The 18643-nt window shown below is 39.9% G+C and overlaps 5 protein-coding genes across 6 annotated transcripts; 1 reads left to right on the top strand and 4 right to left on the bottom strand.

Moving 5' to 3' along the window:
- Positions 1 to 122: 122 nt before the first annotated feature.
- Positions 123 to 2425, bottom strand: LOC143462289 (3-oxoacyl-[acyl-carrier-protein] reductase FabG-like). 2 transcript variants are annotated; one of them, XM_076960383.1, is made up of 8 exons: positions 1751 to 2425; positions 1529 to 1662; positions 1320 to 1454; positions 1015 to 1111; positions 817 to 927; positions 688 to 724; positions 321 to 572; positions 123 to 233 (listed from the first exon to the last, which is right to left on the bottom strand). In XM_076960383.1, exons 1-7 carry the CDS (start codon positions 1785 to 1787, stop codon positions 338 to 340), a joined length of 786 nt encoding a protein of 261 aa, XP_076816498.1. In that variant the 5' UTR covers positions 1788 to 2425; the 3' UTR covers positions 123 to 233; positions 321 to 337. The 2 variants fall into 2 exon arrangements, with proteins under 2 accessions (XP_076816498.1, XP_076816499.1); XM_076960384.1 differs by having other exon boundaries at positions 334 to 572.
- Positions 2426 to 2562: 137 nt separating this feature from the next.
- On the bottom strand, positions 2563 to 4562 carry LOC143462286 (putative oxidoreductase TM_0325). Its single transcript, XM_076960379.1, has 8 exons — positions 4370 to 4562; positions 4141 to 4274; positions 3936 to 4070; positions 3501 to 3597; positions 3297 to 3407; positions 3178 to 3214; positions 2818 to 3079; positions 2563 to 2729 (listed from the first exon to the last, which is right to left on the bottom strand). The coding sequence occupies exons 1-7, from the start codon at positions 4404 to 4406 to the stop codon at positions 2836 to 2838; spliced, it is 795 nt and encodes a 264-aa protein (XP_076816494.1). The 5' UTR covers positions 4407 to 4562; the 3' UTR covers positions 2563 to 2729; positions 2818 to 2835.
- Positions 4563 to 5511: 949 nt separating this feature from the next.
- LOC143462288 (putative oxidoreductase TM_0325) lies at positions 5512 to 7361 on the bottom strand. The gene is made up of 7 exons (XM_076960381.1): positions 7172 to 7361; positions 6950 to 7083; positions 6744 to 6878; positions 6393 to 6489; positions 6194 to 6304; positions 6077 to 6113; positions 5512 to 6004 (listed from the first exon to the last, which is right to left on the bottom strand). The coding sequence occupies exons 1-7, from the start codon at positions 7206 to 7208 to the stop codon at positions 5761 to 5763; spliced, it is 795 nt and encodes a 264-aa protein (XP_076816496.1). The 5' UTR covers positions 7209 to 7361; the 3' UTR covers positions 5512 to 5760.
- A 729-nt stretch (positions 7362 to 8090) lies between these two features.
- On the bottom strand, positions 8091 to 12565 carry LOC143462285 (gap junction delta-2 protein-like). Its single transcript, XM_076960378.1, has 9 exons — positions 12433 to 12565; positions 11710 to 11838; positions 11450 to 11595; positions 10958 to 11077; positions 10396 to 10564; positions 9784 to 9943; positions 9401 to 9493; positions 8873 to 9045; positions 8091 to 8742 (listed from the first exon to the last, which is right to left on the bottom strand). The coding sequence occupies exons 1-9, from the start codon at positions 12525 to 12527 to the stop codon at positions 8604 to 8606; spliced, it is 1224 nt and encodes a 407-aa protein (XP_076816493.1). The 5' UTR covers positions 12528 to 12565; the 3' UTR covers positions 8091 to 8603.
- Positions 12566 to 16398: 3833 nt separating this feature from the next.
- LOC143462561 (uncharacterized) lies at positions 16399 to 18190 on the top strand. The gene is made up of 5 exons (XM_076960783.1): positions 16399 to 16811; positions 16995 to 17372; positions 17449 to 17529; positions 17641 to 17787; positions 17906 to 18190. The coding sequence occupies exons 1-5, from the start codon at positions 16733 to 16735 to the stop codon at positions 18097 to 18099; spliced, it is 879 nt and encodes a 292-aa protein (XP_076816898.1). The 5' UTR covers positions 16399 to 16732; the 3' UTR covers positions 18100 to 18190.
- The last annotated feature ends 453 nt before the right edge of the window (positions 18191 to 18643 follow it).

The raw sequence follows: 18643 nt of genomic DNA, 5'->3' as shown, positions 1-18643 counted from the left end.
TTTCTTATCTTCCAGACTATATTATAGTAAGATTAACTGCAAATGTTTTGCGACAATGTCAGTTGCTGCATTGATGTAACCAGCTTATAATGAAAGTAGATGAAGCGCTTTGTCCGTTGGACTACATTGAACTGAATTTATTTGAACAAATGAGCGCAGAAACGCGACAAACATTTACTATTTTTGCTATTATATTGCTGTCTTGTCTTCCATTCTGCGATCACCGCCAACACCTAAACATGGTTGTATAAAATACGTTTGTGCAACTTAAGCAATGCAAGCCATGAAGGAGACGTGAATAACTTGATAAGCATTCTCACCTGGTTGGCTTACGTCATCACGCTAGTTTGGTGATAGCTCCAAGAAGCATACGACCCCTGTCCACAGCCAGAGAGGTCCCGGTGATTGTTCGGGCAGAGTCAGATGCCAGAAACAAGATGGCGTCCACCACGTCTTGTTTCTCGATGTTGACGCCACCCAGCGGTTGTTCTTTTGCATGAAACTCCAAAATGTCTTTCATGGTGACTGCTGTTCCTGGCCAATTCAATAAGTTTGTGTCGCAAGGTGCTGGCCTGTGATGTTGAAAATTTTTTGTGATTGCTCATATAGGAAACCAAGTCAAAATAACAAAATGTTTCTATGATTTTAAAATAAAATTCTAAAATTATTTATTTGGTTGTTTCTTACGCCACTGCGTTCATTCTGATTCCTTTGCTTGCCAAATCTAAAACGTATTTGTAGAAACTGAATAGTTTGTTGGTTTCGCATTATTTCATCAATGACATGCAGCTAAGACTCACTGTACTTAACAATCACCTAATGCAGCCGATTTCGTAAAATATATGAGAGCAGCTTTCGACATTCCGTAGAAAATTGCCCCAGGTGTCGGCATTTCTCCTCCTATGCTGCTAACGTTGATCACATTCCCTAACCAGAGTATTAATTTCAATAAGCAACAACGATCAAAACTGTATAATCTTTGCTCAAAGCGATATCCTGGAGACAGGAATTCACCTTTCGTCTTTTCCAAATGGGGCACAGCAAGCTGGGTGAAGTGGAAATGAGCCTTCACGTTCACGTGGAAAATGAAATCGAATGATTCGATCGGAACCTATAAATAGGAAGGGATGAAGTTTCCTTATATAAAAGTCGGCGTTCCTTACGTCGCAAGTTGGGTTTTAAATTGCGGTTCTGGATCGAATTCGCGCAACCCAAACACTTTTAATGTTTAACATTTGTAGAAAAACTGTCTTAGTCTAGATGCTAAAACCTTTAACTGTTGTTTTAACGGTAATCCTGAAGGCAGGTTATTATCTTACGTTCTCCACAGAGCCGAATCTACAAACTCCTGCGTTATTGACAAGCACATCCAATCTGTCGAACGTTTCAATCGTTTCGTTCATTGCTCGAACTATGTTGTCTTCGACTCGTAAATCGGCGACTACAGCCAACACCTGATGGAATTGCTTTTTTCAATTTCAAAACTTTTTTGCTTAACGAAGAATTATAGAACACCTGTGCGACCTACCTTACTTGCACCGGCCTTCTTGCATTGCTCGGTAACTTTATTTAAATTTTCTTCATCTTTATCAACCAAACTCAATGAAGCTCCTTTCTTGGCAAATGCATTTGCAATTGCTTGGCCAATACCAGACGCCGCGCCTGCGTTGTAACATGAAGCTGAACTTAAAAAGTTTAGACCGTGCTGAATTTCGAAATAACACTCTTTCATTTATCACATATAGTTTACCTGTAATCAAAATCACTTTTGCGATATACTCAGACATCGTTTTACGCGCAAGCTGCTCCCGAAATTTTCTTGAAGTATTTGCAAGACGCAGTGGTAAACCGGCTTGTTGTTGGTGCAAAACTTATTGCCTTAAGGCGACGCTTATGATTAATTCTCTGTTTAATAACATAACCCGGAACATAAATCAAGTTTGTCCTAGCTGGCTAGAGCTTAAGTTGATGTTAAATCTTTGTTTATATTTAGCCTGTCACTATTTCACCGGAATAAAACCGTACATTGAAAGCTTTTTCATGTAGTTTCGTATTAGAAAATTTTGAATATTGTGACCAATTGTTGTTGTGTTGCAGATGTTATTGAGAGGCAACCTTAGTTCATGTTTACGTAGTTACAGCTTGCGATGTTCTGGCAATATGTAATTAACCTCGTTTGTATCGGTTGGGAAGTCTTTGGCGGTCAACGCTTTGATTTTTTGTGACTGCACTTAGCTCGGCGAGATTTGTCTAATGTCCATATAAATGTCCGTCTTATTGACATGGCAATACATAAGGCTTATATCTTATAGGTCGTAGCTGCATTGAGGCGAATGCCTACGTAAATGTTCTGGAATTCTGGCGCAATATATTTTAGTGCTAAACTACATTTAACAACAAACTCAATCCGGGACATACTTGACATATTTGTTTCAGTAAAAACTTCATCCTGGCTACAACTTACGTTGCAATTAACTAAAGACTATGCAGTGCATCACAATAACATCATGAGACTGACATTTGAATACCAGACGGCTGAGAGTCGAAATTAGAAAGAAGCTGTCATGGCATGAAAACGTGTTTATTGCTGGATGAGACAGAATTTAAGGTGACATATCACGCGGTGTTGCTTTTCTTCTGAGCTATATGAGTCATTTGTAAAATACAAAATTGTCGGTTCTTGTAGGTGCTGCTTGTGTCGTCTTCCAGCCCCAGATCACCGCTAATACCTAAGACATAGTTTTACAAAAAATGTATTTGCGATATAAGAAATGCGGATTATCAGTGAAACATAAATGCTTTGTTGAATATTCTTACTTGAACGGGACTCCGATTTCACACTAACTTGGTGATAGAACCAGCAAGCAAGCGACCCCTGTCCACAGCCAGACAGGTCCCGGTGATGGTTCTAGCAGAGTTAGATGCCAGAAACAAGATGGCGTCCACCACGTCTTGCTTCTCGATGTTAATGCCACCTAGCGGTTGATCTTTTGCATGAAATTTTAAAATTTCCTCCATGCTGATGCCTGGCTGACTTGATTCCGGCCAGTTCAGCAGGTTGGTGTCGCAACCTGATGGTCTGTAACGTCGAAAATCTTTGGTAATTGCTACTATGAAACCAAGTAAAAATAACAATTCTTTCTATACTAATGTTACACTGATATGTAAGTTACTTACGCCACTGCGTTCACTCTGATTCCTTTTTCTGCTAAACCTTCGAAAAATCGAACAATTTGTTGATTTTACGATATCGTGTCGATGATGTGCAAAAGACTGTAGATATACTTAAGACTTACTTAATGCAGCCGATTTGGTAAAATATATGAGAGCAGCTTTCGACATTCCATAGAAAATTGCCCCAGGTGTCGGCATTTCTCCTACTATGCTTGCGATGTTGATCACGTTTCCTAATAAATGTCTTTTCATTCAAAAGAAAAAACGAAGTGTACATAATCTCTGCTTAAAACCATATCGTTAAAAACGAAGTTATTTATCGTCACCTTTCGTCTTTTCCAAATGGGGCACAGCAAGCTGGGTGAAGTGGAAATGAGCCTTCACGTTCACGTGGAAAGTGGAATCAAAAGAATCGATCGGAACCTAAAAGCAAAAGCAGTAAAATAAGAAACAAAGAATGGCATCACTTACGTCACAAGTTGCAGTATTAAGCTTATGTTTTATAGATCGGTTTTAGGCAACTCAAACACTTTTAATCAACTCTCCAACTTGTCAACTGTTGGCAAAAGTTTGAAAGCACAGGCTTAAATGCTCAAACCATTTACAATTTCTTTGAGCAAAAGCATAAGATTGAATTAATGCCTAAATATAAGATGTTGTCTTTATTATTAAATTATCTGTGATCTGTTAACTACTATTGTACCACTATTTGAGTATAGACTGTTTCATTATTATTAAAGAAAGCTGTTATCTTGACTTACATTCTCCACAGAGCCCAGTTTACAAACTCCTGCGTTATTGACAAGCACATCCAACCTGGCGAACGTTTCAATCGTTTCGTTCATTGCTCGAACTATGTTGTCTTCGACTCGTAAATCGGCGACTACAGCCAACACCTAAATCATGTTTCCAATTTATAACCACAGTAGTGTAGATCAAGAATTACTGAGTATCATTGCAACCTACCTTATTTGCACCGGCCTTCTTGCATTGCTCGGTAACTTTATTTAAATTTTCTTCATCTTTATCAACCAAACTCAATGAAGCTCCTTTCTTGGCAAATGCATTTGCTGTTGCTTGTCCGAAACCCGACGCAGCGCCTGCAGTATATCATAGGCTGTGAAAGTCTGTAATTACGGTCCGCAGCATGATACTCTTGTGTAAGGAAACACATTATAAACCATCACATAGTTACCTGTAATCAAGATGACTTTCGAAGAAAACTCAGACATACCTCAAATCTCAAACTGATTCCAGAACTTTTTTCTACAAAACAAACCAAGATAATATCTGCAATCTGTCGTCGCAAATGTGTCTCTTTGCAGCTCAAAAACTTGCTACCTTACGGATAAACCTTGCAATAAATCAAACTTTGTCGAATGATTGTTGAATTCTGCTTTGGCTGGCTTAACTTAATGTTTGATCTTTGTTAATGTTTAACCCGAAACCGCATGAGTTGGCACTCTAAGCATTGAATCTCCTCCTTAACCTAATTCCTTCAGTTTCAACGGAACAAGAAGCGCTCAGAATTCGTAAGTATTTTTGGCGTATATAAACCAAGCTTTTTATAAAAACTAGGAAGGCAGTTGATGTGAGTCAAAAATGTCAGCAAAACTGTATCAGCGGCCCATAAGCATTTTGTATAGCACTTTGCAATATGGTTACCCTCGATCCTTTATTCTTGAAAGGTTCTTTTCTTAGCCAGATCATGCATCTCACTGTTCAAGCTTAAAGCATTCTTTTTCTTTCTTTCAAAAGCTTTCTGATAACTGGATAAACCTTGAATTATTGTTAATTTTGTTTAGGCCTACGATACAGAGCTTTTGTTATGTGTTTAGTCGATATCTATGTTAGGAACATTCTTCACGCATGGCTAAACATTACGCTAGCCTTTCGTCAAAGACCGTCCAGTTGACAAAGTGGTAGAATATTGTCTGGATGATTTTACTAACAATTTGAAGGCCACGTAGTTGGAGAATGAGGTGAGTTGGCTTTCAAGTTACAATGGCCACGCTTAGCTTTTTGAGGTCTGCTTTAGCCTCCGATTTTTTGTTTAACAGAAGAAAGAGAAACAGATCTTTCAGAAAGACAAACAGTGAAACAGACATTTTACGTATAACTCAGTGGATTTTCATTCCGTTAGGCTAGCATTGACATGAGACAAACTGGTTTACTGCATATAGGCTGGAATTGTAGTCTCAAGCCTAATTCCAGTCAATTCGTTAGAGGTTGTTTTGCGCAATGTAAAGTTCGCGTCGAATTTGCAAGGAGTCGAAATAGGAGCGGTGAGGCAGCGATCTGCTTTGAGTCACTGATACCATTTAAAATACGACAAAATCTTATGCTAAGTTTATAAACTGCTCACGGTAAATGTAGTGAGTTAAGTCACTAAGAGCTTAAAGTAGCTGTTAGTTAGTTAGTCTTAGTTGTTCACTGAATTCACCAGGTTTGTTTAAACAAATAAGCGCTGAAACGCGACAAAGGTCAAACATCACAATGGTTGACTATTCTTGTATATATTGCTATCTTGTCTTCCTGCGATCCATCTCAGCAAGCAGAACATCCTCATTTAACTCTCTTCCTAATTTATACTATCTTGGTCATAGCACCAGCAAGCAAGCGACCTCTGTCCACAGCCAAACAGGTCCCGGTGATGGTTCGGGCAGAATTAGATGCCAGAAACAAGATGGCGTCCACCACGTCTTGCTTCTCGATGTTAATGCCACCCAGCGGTTGTTCTTTTCCTAGAAACTTTAAAACATCCTCCATGTTTGTACCTGGCGTACTTGCTCCCGACCAATTCAGTATATTGGTGTCGCAAACTGAAGGTCTGAAATTGTTAATACGAAACCAGGTAAAAAGCGAAATATTTTTTGACTCAATTAATTGTTAAGCCACTTACGACACCGCGTTCACTCTGATTCCTTTCTCCGCCAAGCCTGAAGCAATTAAAAAAAAAATTGGACGCTTGTTAATCTTTCGGTGTTACATCAGTGACATGTCCCTAATGCTCACTCACCTAAAGCGGCTGACTTGGTGAAATATGTGAGAGCGGCCTTCGACATTCCGTAGAAGATTATGGTCGGAGTAGGAATGTCTCCAGTTATGCTGCTAACGTTGATCACATTCCCTAACCAGAGTATTTCATTCAATAAGCAACAACGATCAAAAAATGTATAATCGTTGCTTAACGCCATATCCTGGAGACAGGGATTCACCTTTCGTCTTTTCCAAATGGGGCACAGCAAGCTGGGTGAAGTGGAAATGAGCCTTCACGTTCACGTGGAAAGTGGAATCAAAGGACTCCATCTGAGCCTGAACAAGTGGAAAAGATTGAGTGATCTCTAAATAAACTAAATGTCGTCTTTTGCGTCACAAACCGCGTTTTGTAGGTACCGTTCGCTTTTGCGTAATTCAAACACTTTTAGTCAACCAATCTGCTCGTTAACTGGTGGAAAATGTTTAAAAATACTGGCTCAGATGGTTAAACATTTTTGCACTGGCACAGCATATTCTTCAAATGTGAGCCCAAAAATAAAACTATGCCTAAAAGTAGTCTCATATCTTACACTCTCCATGGGCTCCATTTTACAAACTCCTGCGTTATTGACAAGCACATCCAACCTGTCGAACGTTTCAATCGTTTCGTTCATTGCTCGAACTATGTTGTCTTCGACTCGTAAATCGGTGACTACAGCCAACACCTGACACATTTTTCTTATTTCCAAAGGTTTTCGTGTAAATAGAAAAGTTACAGAACATCAGTGCGACCTACCTCACTTGCACCGGCCTTCTTGCATTGCTTGGTAACTTTGTTTAAATTTTCTTCATCTTTATCAACCAAACTCAATGAAGCTCCTTTCTTGGCAAATGCATTTGCAGTAGCTTGTCCGAAACCCGACGCCGCGCCTACAATATATCATTAGTCTGATTTTCCAAAACTTTAAGCCATTTGGGAATTAGAAGGAAACATGTTTTCATTTCTCACTTAACCTACCAGTGATCAAGACGACTTTCGAAGCAAATTCAGACATTTTTCTATTCTCAAGCTGATACTTTATATCTGTAGTTGTAGTTGTAGTTGTAACTTTCTTTTATGCAGTTCTGAAACTTGTTACTTTATGGAGAAATGTTTTAATGAACTTTGTGTTTAAGAACGTTAGGTTAACGACAGTTTGCGATTTCTAATTTAAACTAATGTTTGTTCTTGGTTAATATTTCACCAGAGATCCCACAAGCGTGCACTGAAAATGTTCAACCTTCCCCGAAAGTTGTAGAATTGCAGTTTTTTTTATGCAAACAATGAAGATGAAGAAGCACTCACGCACAGATATTTCAATGGATAAAAAACAAATTTGGAAAACTGAAAAATTGTTAACTGTTAAAACTGGGTAAGTAACTGATGTAAACCTAAGTTCTCCGATGAAAACGACATTGTGTAGGTCGATGTACGACATCAGTACGAAGCCATGCCAAAAACAACAAGCGAGCAGGTCCGGATGAAAAGCTTGTGAAGTCGCAACTGACGTATCTGTTACGTGATAAGGCCTGATTTGTTGTTACACATGACATTGTGATGAGAAAAACTAAGATTCAGCATCACGGGGTTAAACAGACTGAAGGATTTTTTATCTAAAGCCAACGCGAAACATCTGTAGCTTCGAACCCACTGCTGACGTCAATAGCGGCAAGCTGAAGCTATTTGGGCTCCTGGGTTAACAGATAGGTTGTGGAAAGTTTTTATTGAAGGTTGGAGCTTAATACCTCTATCTATATCATGTTATCAACACTTGGGGACTGTCAACTTTGAGTTATTGTCGTCTTTCACATGAATTTGCTTATGTTTGAGTCATTACAACATCATTTGCATTGTCGCGTTGCGTCGTGTTTATCTCAATTTTTGCCTTAGAAGTTTTTATTATGAAAATACGAGAACACAAAAATAACTGTATTTAAACAGCAATAACCTCATTTCTGACAATTTCACATCTCCTCTGCACCAGTATAAAAGTAATCATGAAGAAAAACGAGCTACCTTCATGTGTTTTAACAAGCGTCAGTATTTACTTTGCTATTGCACTGAATGAGTGAACGGTTCAATGTAACATCAGAATGGTTTTAATGCAGGAACGTTGCCGCAAGTGGTCGCTCTTAAGCTACAAATATCACTTCGGCCATAATGCAAATAGAAGGTTTCATGAACACGGTGAATAAAATTAGGAATTGAAGAATTCGACACTATGTCTTAAGTTAATAAAATATATCAATATCTCTTCAGTAATATCACAGTACAAGGCGCCGTAGATAAATATGGAATTTGAAGAATATTTAAGTTTTGTGCCGGTTGCCTCAAAGGCTATAGTAGCCAGCAACACTTGATTGGCCTTCCCGATTCCGGTTTCCGTCCTTTATGCTTGGACCGATGCAATCTATACGTCATAGAACCTGTAATCACTGTCCATTGTGTCGCCACCTGAGGAATCCCCGAATGAATTATCATGTGACCGTGGGAAAGGCCCTAAATCGGGAAATGTATTTGGGATTGGGGGTTGACCATTTTGGCGGGATCTGTTGGTGAGAAAAAAAAGTAATTGATCGATTTGTAAAAAAGATGGTTTTATTTAAAACGGTTGTCGTCTTTTCGTTTCAAAACATATTTTGCTAGTTGGAAAACTGACTTCGAGGAGACGGGTCTTACCTGCACTGTATGACCTCCACAGGTAGTTTACGGTCAAAGATCGTGTCCTCCCCACCAGCATTCTTGCCACATCTTCTCGTCCATTTCACTGCGAGTATGATGAGTTCTATCGCGTTTAAAACTAGGGAAAGTACCGTCATTGCGTACATGAAAATAAGAAATAACGTCTTTTCCTGAAAAAAGAAAATTGGAAGGTTTTAGAATGTTAAGAAAAGGCGGTTTTGCGCTTGGTAAGTTAAGTCTGTTCAAATTAAAGGGCGCGGAAATATCTTTGTGATGTTGTGGAGCAAAGTGCAGTTGTGTTGATTTGCATGCCTTAACATACAACATTACGTCGTTTGCAATAAAACTTTTGTTTATACCGTCACAAACATGTCTCTGACACGTCAACAATAACATAAACTTGGACCAGGCCAGCCTTATAATACGGCTGCACATGCACCACTGGTCTTCTCCCAATAACATCCCGAACAACAGGCTGTTTGCAAATATAATAAATTTGAAAGAAAACATTTCAGTTCTTTGTACCTTTGGTCTTGAAACAAAACACTCCACGACGAGTGGGCAGGGGACTCGTTCGCATCGATAAATCTCAGGAACGGTGAATTTGTAGAGTCGATACTGCAAAACGAAACAATACAGATGCAATGTAAGACAAAGCGTTAAGAGGCGGTCAACTTAAGTGGTTGCTCGATGCAAATCAAATTACGCCCTCGTTGGTTTGAGTTGACAAAGTAATTTGCGATTTAATTGAAAGTGCCTTTGTTATTTTCGGCGTCTCTCTCCAAGTCAAACACAATTTCCATTGAATTTTTGACCTTTCTGTTAAGTGGTGTGATAAAGATTTCTTTGTTTTAGTTTGTGTGATGTGTTTAATGGTCTTAGCTAAGTTTTTAATGTTAAATGGAGACCTGCAAATAGAGAAAACCCGCTTCGATAATCGTCCTTAAAACTGCTTGGCCTGCGTAAGCGATCTCAATCCAGAAGGTTGTCACCACCTCGGACACGCCATCTTGCTGATAAATTTTTTTCCGTCTAACTTTGTCCGACTTTGCCGCTTTCTTCTTTTTCCTTCGCATGAAATATTAAAAAGATTTTTGTGAGCAAAAGAAAAACCGTCGAATACGAGAAAATTCCTCTTAAGCGCTCAACAAGCCTAAGATGATCTAATTTGATTAAAATTGATATCGTTGATGCGTCGTTTAATTGAAGGGGGCCACATCGTCGAAAATTGAATTCATCTCTGCAAAGATGCACACGCGCAAAGAATCGCGTTTGTCGCTGCTCAATTTGTCTTTTCAATTATGTCGTCATCAAACCTTATAAAGGTGCAACTGGGCATGAATGTGAAACTCAAAGATTTTAAAAATCGCACCAATGGTAGCTGCCCGCCGCTTAAGGCTTTGTAACGTCACAATAAGAAAGCGATTCGTCAATGCCCTGTTGATTTGCTCCGATAACTCTGCATCGCCATAACCCATTAAAGTATAAACCTTGTACAAAATCGCTTGTTTATTATTTACGTTTTCTTTTCCGGCTGATTCTGTTGTTCAATAAATTTCTTCAACTCGATTCTTTTCACTGCCGCGATGCTTTCCGTGTCAATGCCGGTGACGTGGCCACTCGACCGTGACGTCAATTCATCCAGTTTGCCGTCTTTTGAAATTCTTCCCTTGGTCGAAAGTGCGGTCACTGGAAAATAACAGGTCATTAGTAGATAAAGATCACTATCGCGGTGGGAATCTCGGCGATATTGAGCGCGTCTATTCAATTCGTGACCACATCGTTCTTCATGCAGGGTAGCGCCCACTGCAGGGTATTGTGTGCTCTAACCTGCAATATCTGTCGCTGAATTCACAATATCGTTTCATTCAGTAAGATGTTTTGCCCAATTTTGCGTTACGTCCAAATACAGGGTTGTGCGACTTTGATTTTGTTCGGTTATAACGTCATTTCATGCATCTATTCTTATCTTACGCATTGCGTGACTCCAACTCACGTTTTTGCGTAAAAGTCGACTTAGGGTCGCGCAATATCTACGTCAAATACATCATAATGTCTACGTTTGTGTTGTTCGCAGCTTACTATTCTGTCCGGTGTAGATAACTTCGTCATAATCTGGCAGATGTACTCCATTGGATGACGTCATACTTGATTCGGGTTTCTTCGAACGTCGACGGCGCACTTTTTTTTTGATTGCGTCATCTGAAAATAATTGTGACGTAACAAATTGCAATAACCAGTCATAACTAGAGAGCAGCGAACCGACTTCATCTGCTGCTCATGTCTGCATTTCTGGCAACCTGCACTTTGCCGCCTGAAATATCTTCAAAAGCCCAACGGCTGGCGGCGGAAACCGCAGCGAGCTACCATTGATATCGCCGCAACCGTTGCACCTCGCATAACTCAAAATCGTGAAGGCCGTCTGCAAGCTGGTACTTTGCGGTCGTGCAGGCGGATGCGCATTTAGACTTTGTGCAGCAGCCGCCTGCCTCATACTCTTACATCTTACACGTTTGCGAGCCACAACGCTTCTGTAGCCTGGTTTACTTGCAAATAATGCCTATTGTGACGTACCATCGTATTCTGGCGTTATTTCATCCTTGCTCTCATGTGGTTTCTTCGCCTGTGACGTAGGAGGTATCGTAGTGATGGCGTGCATCGCGTAGACGATGAACATAATGCTCGGAGTGCCCACAAATAAAATCTGAACAGCCCAAAACCTGTCAATCAAAATTTAATTTAAAATCGAGCGAATTTCGAGAAACTTTTCTTAAAAGAAATATCGTCGCCTTCCCATCTCATGGCTGAAAGATATTTTACTGACATCAACCGACCTGATTTGCGAGATGGGCGAGAAATCATTGAAGCAAACGTTTTCACATCCGGGTTGCAGCGTGTTACATTTGAACGCTGACTGTTCGTCGCTGTACACCGTGTCCCCAATGCTCGCCACCATTATTAACCTGGAAGTACAAGGAAATGTCGCCTTTAAGGATGCTTTTAAGTCTAAGGTTGTGGTCACAATAAATTTACACCACGCACCGTTCAAAAATATTTTCTTATTTCATCTAAAATGACATTTAATTGTGGTCGAATTACATCTCATTTGTTATTTCATTATACACAGGACTGGAAATGTTCTCATAGACATCAGCTTTGTAGGTTGACCGTAAAGTGCTTATTATAGACATAAACATCGTATCGATTACAAGTGAAGCCAGGAGCAACCATAACCGGCGAGAAACCCGCAACGAGAATTATTTCCTTAAGTTTTCTTTTCTTAAAAAGCTGAACATCAACAGCTTTTAATCTCGGCGGGCTCGGCTGCCAACCATGATATTAAATGGGTTCGTGGGGAGTCGAGTGTGAAGAAACTTTGCGATGACTGTTGACGTCAGGAATGTAATTTCGCGCCAGTGGCTTGTTCCTTGTATCGTTCACCGTCAGGAGATAATTTTAAGTTTAACTTTATTACTCATTGACTAAGTTGAGAAACTTTATTTTTGTCACTACTTGTGGTTATCGTGCGGAGGAAAATTTTCTATGATTATCCTCACCTGAACATAAAGAGAAAAGTTATCCAGACTTTTCCGATAAAAGGAGAATAATTGGCCACTCCTTCTAGAAGCTTCTCAAATATATGCCAGGCCATAGATATTGTTGCTTACAAATAACTTAAATCAAAATCTGAAATCAACATTGACAAATATTTATTTTGAATTAAATCTATTTTGAAAACGGCGGTCAGTTTAAATGTGTCCAAAGTGCAAGCACGAAGTTGTCCTGGTTTATTTGACCGGCTGGTTCTAACCTGTCTCGGCTCTGGTATTTGTTTTAAGTTCAAGTCGTAACTTCTAGCGCTTTACTTCTAACAAATACGAAAGTTCATCGAAAACATAAAAGTTGTTTTTGACAATGAAAACGAAAATTTCTTTAGAACTTATCAACCCACTTTCTATAATGAAGTCTGTAAATTTAACTTTATCCATTTATCAACATTATAATGATTGAAAAATCTTGCTCAACTGAATTAATGTTTTTTTTTAATTTTTGATTTGGCTTAGTAAATTTAAAAAAAATCTGGGCTAAATTTCTAGGTTCAAGTCCACACCAAGTAAACTATCCGATTGACTGAAACCAACCTTTGTATCACTCGACTCGACTCTTCAGTTTCCTCGACTTCCATGACTTTGACTTTGCTTTTAAACCTGTTACTCGGGTGTTTCTCCTCACTTACGCAACCATTCATTTAACCAATGAGATTTTACGCTCCTCTGACGTCGTTCTTTAAAAAGTCTTGCGTGCTTGCGTAACGACGCGTTTCACGTGATTCATCGTCAATTTGCTTTCGAAACATCCCTGCGTGAAAGTTTGAAACCGACAAAAGTTCAAACAACTCACAAGAATTGTCCCGATCTCTCAAGGTGCTCGCCTAAGCCTTATACCCACCATTCTAAACTAAGACATTCTTTTGGTGTCACGTCTGTCTGCTCCGCTGCGTTCTGTTATAACTAGTTCATAATTTCCTGATGACTTTTAAGGTGATTTTACGCCACGACTGGATGCGTCTTTTAATGGCTTACAGTTAGCAACCACCATTATTAGATCATCAACTTCATAAACAACTGCGTCGTCGTACTTTGACCTTCACCGACGTAGAAGTGGTCATTTAGCTCCCGATATTCAACCGTTTTAACCCGCCTTTGACATCGACTTTCGCAATTGTCTCATTTTTCATTCATAAAAATCATCTCCACCGCCCTTGGCTTAGACCAGGGGTGGGCAACATACGGCCCGCGACGGGATTTTGAGCGGCCCGCAGATAGTTTCCGGTCTTACATGATAATGTGGCCTGCGGCCACATTCTGCCGCAATCCCTGTATTGCGTCACTGAATAAGTCCAAGTTTGCCAACCTGAGAAAGATGGCCATAAATCTACTTGTTCTGTTCGGGTCTACATACATTTATGAGCAAACATTTTCGACCATGAACATTAATAAGACAAAGCTGCGTTCCAATCTATTCAGGAATCCGGCCCGCCAAGTACTTCATTTTCTCATATCAGGCCCGCCGACCGAAGAAGTTGCCCGCCCCTGGCTTAGATGAACAGAACTTGCACGATCAAACAAACACCAAACAACCTGATCGTCTGAGCGGGAAACATCTCGCCTGCTGAGCCAGATTTCTTTTGCTGCGTTTTTGTTTTCGTTGTCATCAGAGACGCCACCAAGCGTGTCTCCTCTGCTCACTCGAGTGGAATCAAAGTCACCACACGCAGCACCTGTAAATAACGTCAGAGGTGCTTCTCATCTTGCCGAAAGTCAGCTTTAAGCAATGTTCGATGACAATAAACTTCATTAACTTACAATTTTAGGAATTATTTCGTCATAACGCGAAACCGAAGTAATTGGAAGTTGTTGACAAAAAGTCAGCATTTGTAGTGCGCTGCGATGCAGAGAATTGTCAAGTTACGGCTCGTTGCAAATTCACTGACTAAAGACCGAAAACAAAAAGCGTCGCCGTTTAGTCATTACATTGAATTGACATAATGATTGTTGCACCGATTAATAAAAATGTTTCTACTGTTTCAATTTAAGTATTCGTTCTTAGTAGAGACATTGCAAATTATTGGATTTTAGTTCAATTTGAAACTCGAATTATGTCGTATATCTTTGCCAAATTCCTTCCTTTCTTGTGTTGACTTCTTGACAAAAATTGTCACTTTCGTATTGTGCGGTGGTGTCGGTCAATTAAATTTTCTCTCATTTTCTATTTCTACTATAATTGGTTAATCTTCGCCTCTGTCTCTATACTCTCTGCTTCAGTCTTAGTTTTTCAGGAAATAATCGGACCCACATTTTCTATTAACTGCCGCAAGCAATTACACCAACAAGCTAACACAGTTATTCACAGCTGAGGCAGCTAAAGGCATATGAGTCGGTATGCTGGCTATGGAGCATATTATATCAAAAAGACCTTTTTCATAACTTTACCAGGTCAATGGCCGGTCGCTTAAGCAACGAAATATGCTTGAAAGTGCTCATAAATTCTCAAGTGCCTTCAATTTTGACCAGGTTCGTTCTTAAATTACGAGCATTTCAACAGCGAGTCGAGTTTCAAACACAACAAAGTCTCTGTCTTAGGCTTTTTAATTCTTGCTTTCGCTGTTTGATTCAAACAAATTTAGTTCAGCGGATCATAACCGACCGCACACGTTGGGACACCAATCCAAGATGGCTGCCGAGTTTCATTTGGCAAATTTCATGCAATTGTTTTAGTCAATTGTTTAAACGTGAGATGTAATTCAATTTTTACCTGAAATCACACTCATATTAGGACATGTCTTTTAGATGTAAATCGGTAACACACCGTTGTATAAAAGGTCGTATAGTTCAGACTTCCTCGCTCATGGATACCAAATACACCGCGTAAGCAAGCAATGACAACTTGCTGTTATTACACAATTTAAAAAATGTCTCTCGGGCATCATCTAGAGTTCGAAAATCCTCCCCTGTTCAAAATATGACATCTTTTAAAAGCAGAGTTACGTTCAGGTCACTTTAGTATGATGTGACAACTTTTTTGTATTATTTCGGGAGGTTACTTTGTGTTCAAATAAGGCAAAGTGTTTTTGTCATAACAAAAAATACATAGAGCCTTGTAGACCTGTTTGTATTTGTCCACTATGTTCTTCCTCCTACTGAGAAAGTTCAAAACAAAGACTTTAAATCAATTTTTATTTCTATGTCACAGCGATGTTACTGATAACATCGAGCAAGGTGTTGCCACAAACAGAAACGTAAACTTGCAAGTACGAGAGAAAACAAACCTTTTGCCGCAATGGTGATGAATAATTCTGTAAATTTATCCGCGAAATATCCGCCTTTTGGAAATAAAATTTTAATCTCAGTCAAAACTACTTGCTCGCTCATATATTTTGAAAGTATAAATCTTTAATGTTTCCATTTTGCCAAAACCTGCCAAAAGAAAAATATAAATTTTTGCTATAGCCCTATTATGACATCATTGGAAACGACGGTCAAGCGCGTTAAAGTTTTAAGAAGAAATACCTTTGCTGGGAGCAGAAGAAAAAATACTATCTGGTAGTTTAACATAAACATTTGCGGGAAGGTTTAACATTAATATTTCATAATAACATTATTTCCTGCTTCTTGTGGTAATGTCTTGTTTGCTTTGTTATGGCCTTTATAAGCTCGCACCAAGGACGACTTAATGACAAAGTGGGCTCGTGAGCTAACGAAGTGACCTGTCAAGGTATGAACTTTGTAAACCAGTATAACATGAAGTTTTATATGTGGTGGAGCATTTAGCAAACTACATTTTTATCTCTATCGAATAAAATTTAAACCCGCCGCTTTGTCATTAATAACAACGCTTTCAAGTGGTTTGGGACCCGAGGCAATATGACAGGTCTTTAAATGACAAAATTACAAACGCTTTGGTCGTCAAATTACCGCCAAGGTTTTTAGATGGATTGGAATTTCCAGTAAAGATATGGACAAAGGGCAAAATTTATTAATAAATATCAGGCGACAGCAGGAAACAGGTTGGATTAATCAGGTCAAACAGAAACCCGAATAGTAAATCTAATGAGCCAAAAATAGTGGTAAAAGTAATCATAGGTAAATTTTCAAATTTAGTGAAACAGAGGTCTTCATGCTTGAGCGGTTCGTATAAAATACTTCATCTCATAACAGTTAAGTACTTGTCTCACTTGCCATGATGATGTATTTGGTAACTCGCTTGTATAGTGGTCATTGATCATATAACCAGCTTGTCGCAATACAGCCTCTGATTTATATGTTAAATTAAGTCAAGCTCATCTTGGACTGAAAAATGATTTTATTTCTCGTATGTCTTGTCACAATGCTGATGACGTCATGTAGAAGCGAGCGACTTCCGGTATCGTCTCTGCGTAAGTGTGATGTCGCTCATAAATTCGTTTTAAAGTAATTTCTAGGCAAATTCCGAATAAAAATATTGAAGACTTTTTATGGAAATTTTTAAAGCAATGTTCGATTAAAGTGAAGCCTTGAATATATTTTACACATAAACTATCTACAGGCCGCGTGTTTCATCGACCAACTATTTGGTTTAGATTATTGTCATTACGAAAGCTCAGCTTGTCCGGTGGGACAGTTCAACTGCGGGTGCGAAGACAACTCAACCACAAAATGTATTCCCTGGGCCTGGGTGTGCGACGGGGAAGCGGACTGCTCGGGTGGAAATGACGAAATAGACTGCGATTGTCCTGGCCAGTTTCAATGCGGTTGCCCAAATGGTGGCGGTTCTTGTAAAAGTCTGCCCCAATGCGTTGAAATGAGCGACTTGTGCGACAGCAGAAGCCATTGCGCCAGTTTGAGGGATGAGTTCGGGGGCCAGTGCCCCAATGGGGGCGGGCATCGGTGCCCGAATGGTGTTTTCAGACAAAGACGTTTGGATTGTGATCCTTGCATCGTGTTATTCATCATGTTTGGTAATTTGAACAGACTTTTTTGATGTCAATTTGTTGTCGCAAATAACTTCACAGGAAAAGTCATTTGTTGTTACAGCTGACCAGTTCTCCGACATATTCGAGACCAACACAACATGGAGGATCGGTAACGTCGGGATTTCATCCACACAAGCTCCGAGTTGGTTAAACTTTTCACTTCTCCAATGTTGCCCGCATGTTATTACAATTCGCGGTATAACCACAGTTTGTGTCAATTTTTAACTTTGTAGATTTTTGATGTTATCAACAGACAAATGCAGCGGTTGGACATCTTTCGACGACGGCTTCGACGAATGGAATTGCGATTGTCCATCCTGTCTCCCATCGCGATGCGCCTGCAACCAGCCTGACCGCTATTCATGCAGAGGGGTTGGATACACGTGTTACCTGAACGATAGTATGCCTGTCATATGTGCTTCATGTGATAGTGCTGTGGTCTTTAAACTAAATAAAGTAGTGAGAGCAATTATGACGCGACAATGCACGAATAAGCGACCATTGTCGACGTTGGATAGGTGCTGCATGTAATGGGGTGGCTGAATGCATTGATGGATCGGATGAATGGGACTGCACAAGCTGTCCAGCAGACAGGCCGCTGCGCTGTCAATGTAACCAACCTGGCAACTATACTTGTGACAGATACGAGGGAGCGATGCAGGATGTCTGTTACGAGGCCTCCGGTAACATTGCTGGCCGTAGTTTGATGTGAGGTGAACTGTAAATTTTTTCAACTCATGCTTCTTCAGACATATGCGACGGAAGAGCTCGATGCCCAGACGCTTCAGACGATGCCGATTGTTCGTGTCCACCCGATAAACTTGCCTGTTCTTGCTTCGATGGCAAAATAGCGACCTGCAGCGCGAAAAAAGGCTGCATATCCATGGATTCGCTGAACGATGGAAAGTTTGACTGCGACGATTGGAAGGACGAAAGTTATGTGATGTCTGTGAGCCACACTGAATGCCAGGGACGAGAGTTTGACGTCATCAGACTTCAAAATGAAACTTTCTGCTTGTTACCATGGTGCAACAATGCGACTTGTTACAGAGTTCCATCGATGCATTGTTTAAACTCACAAAATTGTTGGAGGGAAGATGCTGTGTGCATTTCGGAGGGGAGTGCTTTATCTCGCGGATGCAGTGACTTCATGCAGTGCGAGGACAAGTCTTCGGTCTTCAGCAGCAAGTTCTGTGATGGAGTGAATGATTGCAAAGATGGAAGTGACGAAGTTGTGGACATTTTTGGGTTTAAAT

This window comes from Clavelina lepadiformis, chromosome 6, assembly GCF_947623445.1.
Source record: "Clavelina lepadiformis chromosome 6, kaClaLepa1.1, whole genome shotgun sequence".
Lineage (NCBI taxonomy): Eukaryota > Metazoa > Chordata > Ascidiacea > Aplousobranchia > Clavelinidae > Clavelina > Clavelina lepadiformis.
This window is presented reverse-complemented; position numbering and strand designations above follow the sequence as displayed.